Source organism: Halyomorpha halys, unplaced genomic scaffold (assembly GCF_000696795.3).
Source record: "Halyomorpha halys isolate HHAL.00 unplaced genomic scaffold, Hhal_1.1 Scaffold189.1, whole genome shotgun sequence".
Lineage (NCBI taxonomy): Eukaryota > Metazoa > Arthropoda > Insecta > Hemiptera > Pentatomidae > Halyomorpha > Halyomorpha halys.
Genome location: NW_027110118.1, coordinates 75769 through 82783, shown reverse-complemented (window position 1 = coordinate 82783; position 7015 = coordinate 75769). Strand labels below are relative to the sequence as shown.

The 7015-nt window shown below is 28.2% G+C and overlaps 1 protein-coding gene across 7 annotated transcripts in view; it reads left to right on the top strand.

Moving 5' to 3' along the window:
- The window catches only part of LOC106679267 (multidrug resistance-associated protein 1), a 49949-nt gene that overhangs the window by 13664 nt on the left and 29270 nt on the right, over nt 1-7015 (top strand). For all 7 annotated transcript variants that reach the window (XM_024361702.2, XM_067048188.1, XM_067048191.1 and 4 more), the window contains exons 9-12: nt 1044-1218; nt 3261-3429; nt 5394-5545; nt 6703-6840. In XM_024361702.2, coding sequence (XP_024217470.1) covers nt 1044-1218; nt 3261-3429; nt 5394-5545; nt 6703-6840 — 634 coding nt within the window. The remainder of the gene's footprint in view (nt 1-1043; nt 1219-3260; nt 3430-5393; nt 5546-6702; nt 6841-7015) is intronic.

The window sequence follows — 7015 nt, the reverse complement described above, 5'->3', positions numbered from 1 at the left end:
AGCTTTAATATTTAAAAGATAGAATTTTATTTAAATTTTATAATATAATAGACTCTTTTCTCAGGGCGGGTTTCAAGGCAATCAGAAACAGATGACACTTTACTACTAATAACACTTAAACTTAATTAATAGCTATTTTACAAATATAATAAATTGTAATTAGAAACAAAATTAACCAATTATACAATATTCCTTTGATGATTGATGATTGTTGATATCTTCTTGTTTATGATGTTCTATCCAACTCTCAACATCGCTTCCAGTCGTTACCGCATCTAGCCGACTGACATCCTCTCACCAGGCCAGCCAAATCAAGAGTGCCTGTTTTCTCTCTTCTATCTTCAATGTTCATTGGTCGATCCAAGAATAATCAATTGTAGTACAATTGCTCTGCTTTATTCGCTATGATTTATGATGTAAATAGTTTATTGAGAATTGTTATGTTCTTCTATTTCTTCTTTGATTATTCTTTTCTATAATTATTGTATAGAAACAACAAAAGTTGAAAAATTTCAATCTATCTCAACACAAACAATTCAATGGAACACTTTGGAAGGACGTGCGCCGCCATCTTCTTTATTTTGAATAGTGTATTTATTTTAGACAATGAAAACTGGTTAGCTTGCTTTTTGATTTAAAATAACAAATAAAACAATTCTGAAATGATATACATAAAATACAAATATAACTAAAATCATTTATATATAAATATCAACTATTGATTAAAAATGAGGATATTACAATATATTATATCATTATTTATTATTATATTGTATATCAAGTATCGATATACATAGAAGGTATTGGCAGATCACTGTTGATATTTTATTTTAATTTTATGATGTATTCACTTTTCAACTAAGTTGCAAAAATTTTTGAATTTTCAAATCAACTTTTTATTGGACTGCTATTTAGGGAAAGGAAGGAAATGAGACAAACTCTTGTCTGATGGTTCAGTCTTAGGTAAAGCAATTTATTAACCAATTATTTTAAATTTATTGTCTCCGAATTAAAAAAAAAAAATATTTAATTTTATTTTACAGATGCCTCATCGACTTTGTTGAAGGGGACGAACCTTATTGGAGAGGCTTTTTTTATGCCTCCTTACTTTTGGCCTCCAATTTATTTCAAGTAGTCCTATTGGCTCAGTTTAGTTACACGTGTAATCTAGTTGGTATGCGAATGAAAACTGCCCTTACAATGGCAATCTACAGGAAGGTAATGTACTCAGTTTTTAAAAATAATTATTTTTGGGATATACCTTTTATGAGATAAAAAAAGTCAAAATATATACATAAATACATAATAGAAACGAAGGAAGAAAAATTAGTAATCAATTACTTTGATTACTTTAAGTTATATTAATTTATAAATATTTTGTAAATAAATGTAATATTTCATATAATTACATTTCATTTTTATTTTTATTATTTTTGTTAAAATTTTGTTTTAAAAGAAAGAGGTTTATTTATACCTGTATTAAAATATTTAAATGCAGAAATAGCGATGAGTATTATTTACCTAACAGCATTGATCCCGTCTGCGTACATTGTGTGGTGTCTAAACATTTAATTTTATTTGTGAATAATAATATGGTCCACTGCATTCTTGAATAGCATTGCAGTTATTAGTTTGATCAAGTTTCGAATACTGGACGCAGTAGAGAACTGGTATAGACGTGGGTCCACAAACTTTTGAACAATTTGGATTTGAAAATATCGTCCCCTTACCTATCGAAGTGGATAATCTTCTCTTCACGACCCATCTCGTCTCTGACCTATCAAAGTCATTGTGCAGTATTTTATTTTTTTACATTTATTATTTTTGTAAATTTCTTTATTCTTTTCATTTCAGTTTATTCATTTGATTTATTTTGAAAGACACTTTTATTTTAATTTCTGAATGTTTTATTTTGATTTTACGTTTAAGTTTTCATTTGTTGGCCTAGCCAAATAAATGTTTATATTCCGAGCCAGTTGGTTTTTTGTTCTTTAATGTTTACATTCAACGAGACTTTGTCAATTTGATGTGGCTTTAACAATTTATTTTCTACTAATGTATCGACCTTCAATGTAGGTCTTCATCTGGACTACAATAAAGAGATATAAAAAAGGTAGAGTCAATGCTAGGATAAAACAATGATGCAAAAAATGTAAACAATCTAAAAATTTAAATAAAATAATAAAGAGGATTAAGATAAATAAAAAAAGAATTATTAACTAATATAATAACATGAACAGATACATCATAATAGATTATCGAAAAGATCTATTAATTTAATAAAATGAGGAGACATAATAATTATTTTAAAATGGTGAGCGTAACATAAATTATTTTTACAGATTATGTTAAAATATAATAAAGAAGGAAGGATGTGAGATGGGCAAAAGGTAGAAATGAGAATGATAAGAGTAATAAATAAAATAAGATTTTATAATATAAAAATAATAATAATAAAGATAAATGGAAATATTGGTTCTCAATAAATATATATATATTTTTTTACTGTTTTGAGTAACTTTTAACTTGCACTTTGACCATTTTTTTTTTTAATTCTCCTTAAATGTCTATAAGGTGAGCAGGGTGGTTCAGTGGGGAAGGTACTGTGCTACTAACTCCAAGGACTTGGGTTCAAATCCGGCTCTTACAGATAATTATTTATTCTGCTGTGAGTTAACCCTGTGGGTTCAGGAGCCCTCCGGGTCTACTCGGTTTCATAAAGTGGGTACCCATAATTGGGGAATAACCTGGCGGTTAAGTGTGATCATGAACATTCCACCTCTTTGCCTAATCGTTGTTCAGGAGATGGTACTTCCTTACAATGCACTGAACCCCTAACTTTTTTTTTTTTCATAACCATGTTCTTAGTCATTTCTGACATACAGGGGAGGGAGTTTATCTAGTAGTAACTATGGTGGGGGTCAAGTTTAATTTTGTGGGACAGCCACAGAAATGAAAAAAGTCGCCCACCCCAGTCGGATTCGAACTAGCACTACCTCAGTTCTGAGGTTACAAAGATCTGCACCTGAACCACCTGAACTACGGACGAAGCTTCATGCCACCTGAATCCCTAACCATCTATAAGTTGTAATGGTACAGATTTTCATTTACATTAAATTTCTATTAATTCCTGGTTTTTGTCTAGCAGCAAAAATTTTCCCGAGGATAAAATTTATCTAATAAAAATGTTCTTTATCCAATATAGAATATAAAAATATATTCTGACCATTCATAAAGTCATCTTGTTAATTTTTTATTAGGCTTTGAAGCTGTCAAGTTCTGCTCGAAAAACTTCTACAGTTGGCGAAATTGTAAATTTAATGGCTGTGGATGCTCAGCGATATCTTAATATACTTCTTGCAGTGAGTAATATGTGGTCTGTCCCTCTACAGATTGTACTAGCGGTTTTTTTTATATGGCAGATTTTAGGTAAGAACTAATTAATTCATAACTGTTTTATAATATATTCCTATGTTTTAATATTAGTATGATGTTCAAAGATAATATAACGGTTTATGAAATATGAATTTTGATGGGAAATGATTTTAATAGGTTTTGATGGTTAGTACATTTAGTACAAGAACCTAGTAGAAAAAAAGTCAGTTATTTCACCCCAATATTTCATTACTTTAATGAAAAATATGTGTAATTACTAGTCAAAATTGATGAGACAGCCAACTATAAGTAGGGGGAATAAAAAATGACGGTTTTTTTAAAAGGTTAAAAAATAATTTTTGTGTCCGAGTTACATATTATTAAAACTACCAACAACACTAGAAAATATAATAGAACATCAATTAAATTAGCGTACATTTGCTAAAATATGAGCCCTAATAGAGCTATTTACCTTCAATATGTCCCAAGATTTTTTTAAAAAGGATCGTTTCGTAATAAAATAATGAAAAATCAGTAATACTAAATTAATTTTGGAAAAACTATATCTCAGGAATCATTAGATGTACAGATGTCTACTAGCACTCCAATTAGCACTCCAATTAGCACTCCAATTAAAACTAGTTTAATGAAATATAAAGTAGTTTATATTATTTATCCTCATAGGAATAGTAGTTTTTATGATATATGAATAAATAAATTGTTTTCTTGTTGTTTTGATAAAATTTCATATTATACGCAAATATCATAAAAAATACCACCCCAACGATTATAAGTATTATAAAGTACTTTATAGTATATAAATTACTTTATAGTATGTTAAACTAGCTTTATTTTGCTTGCTGGCAGACATCTTTACTTCCAATGGATCCTGAGATATATTTTTTCATAAATCAAAAATTTTGTTCGAACAACTAGAGATCAACATTTTGTGAAATTTCTTGAAAACTAGTACTTCTAAGAAGGTAAACGTCATAAACTACTTTATGGCACATTAAACTAGCTTTAATTTGAGTGCTTATAGACATCTGTACATCTAATAATTCCTGAGATTAAGATTTCCCACTATAAATTCACTAACTACTGATTTTTCAGTATATATTTTATGAAATGCAGTTTTTTTAAAAAAAAAAACTGTATTTTGGGAACTATTGAGTGTAAACTGCTCTACTAGGACTCATATTTTAGCAATCTTACTTTATTTTAAGTGCGTAAGTGCTGTAATAGTCGAAATCGACGTGCAGTTTCCTTTCTTTTCAGTGTTGTGTGAGGATTCCAGGTTCATTGATTGTCTAAATGTAGTCCAATGTAGCGGATCTGTTCGACAGGGATAAGAGTAACTATTTAATGAAACTGAAGGGCAGTCGGTAGGTTTACAACGAAGAGTAAAGGTTATTTGATGGGATTTGTTGGAAATTTATCTTAATCCTTCAATTACGACACCATTCTTCGAAGGCTGTGATATGGGATAGTGAAAAAAAAGTTAATTTTTAAAAGGATTTAGTGAATGACATAATTTCTTCCTTATTAAAAAACAATAGTTTATTTAATATCCTCAGCAACGTTTCGGGAGATTTCCCCCATCTTCAGGCTGCTAAAAAACAAATTCAACCAATTCCTTAAACATGTGCTTACAACAACGCTGAGGATATTAAATAAACTATTGTTTTTTAATAAGGAAGAAATTATGTCATTCACTAAATCCTTTTAATTCCATAAGACTCTTCCAGCATAAAGGATTATTAAAATTAAGTTAATTTTTTTTTTTTAAAGTTTTGAAACAGCTGCTATTATTTATTCCCCTACCTATACTTGGCAAACTCATTAATTTTGAGTAGTAATTATACATAGTTTTCATTAAAGTAAGAAAAAATTGGGGTTGACTTTTTTCTTCTCTTGGGCTCCTGTATTGATAGGTTATAGGTTGAATTGAGGTAGTAGCAAAATCTTCGTGGCCAGGTTATTAACTTAGTTAATTAATTAATTATTTTTTGTTTTAGGACCATCTGCTTTAGCTGGGCTTGCTGTTTTTATTATTATGATACCTGTTAATGGCTATATTGCTAATTTATCGAAAAAATTACAAATCAAACAAATGAAATACAAGGATGAGAGACTGAAAGTCATGAATGAAATCCTTTCTGGAATAAAGGTTAACTTTATTTAATTGTAGTTTCATCTATTATTATATTGTCACTAACCACAAATAAATATCTAATTTCTTTACTTATTAAAGCTAATTGAAATATGTAATTAAAATCATTTTTTTAAATGTGAAGTGTTTATAGTTGATGGAGATTGATATGAGGAGAAGATGGTCGGGAATGCGGTTAGAATAGATACACAAATAAGTAAAACTTATTTATTTGTACCGACATTTCAACCTGAATTTCAGGTTAATTTTCGAATTATAATTCAGAGAAAAATAATAACAATCAAACTTGGAAATATTCTTAACAATAAATTAAGTAGATAATAATTGATTGTAATAAAAGATGAAATATAATAACAATTGTAGTAGTAAGAATTGTTCAAAACAAATCATAAAATTTTATTTTCTATTTTATCTTTTATTAGTACCAACTAATATCTATTAATTTATTGTTATGGATATTTCCAACTTTTTTATTATTTTTTTTTTATTTTTCTTTGAACTACGATTGTTATCTTATTTTGTTTTTCAGCCTTGAATTTCAGGTCGAAATTTTGGTACAAATAAATAAGTTTTACCTATTTTTGTATCTTTTTTTAACGCATCTCCGATCATCTTCTTATATTTAAAATGTGATGATTGTGGATCAATCATGACTCAGCGTATACTGTCAGCTATATCTAATACTGAAGTATGGAGGTCACCGGGTCAAAATTCTATTTAAAAAAAGTACATTAAATTTGAAAAATGTTAAATTATTGTTATGCCATATAAAAATTATGCCAATCTGAAATAGTACTAATAAAATATAAATCAAATCTAATTTTGATGGTTTATCTTCTTACAATTTTTTGGTCTTTCTATAACATTGTAGTATTAAGACTAATATTAAACAGGTAATGAGATCTACTTATATGCTCCAGATGGTTTTTTTTAACCAGAATAACAGGTTACTGTTAGATCACCTGATGTGTCAATTGTTTTAGCCTAAAATTTGAGAGTTGCTGCTGGGAACTAAAGTGTTCCTTTTGTTCCAAATCTTTGATATATACATGGATCTACATGAATGTTAAAGATTAAAACTTTGTCACACAATTTGTAGTGTAATTAATTTTATATTTATATTTTAATTATCTTATTTTTATTAACATTTGTAGATATTAAAGCTTTATGCATGGGAACGTAGCTTTGAAGAACGAATTCAAGAAATAAGAGGAAAAGAAATAAAAATAATAAAACAAGCAGCTAACCTTAAGGCAGTAACATCTCTGATTTGGTCGTGCACACCTTTTTTGGTATGTTATAAAAATTATTGTTCTTTTTGTTCTCTGCGATTTTATTTTTTATCAATATATTTAATTATATGTTTGTGATTGTTGAACTCTTTTTTTTTTTTTTTCACTTTATTAAGTTTATTCACAACTGTAAAAGTATTTTTACAACCAGCGAATGAGATGTAGAGAGAGAGAG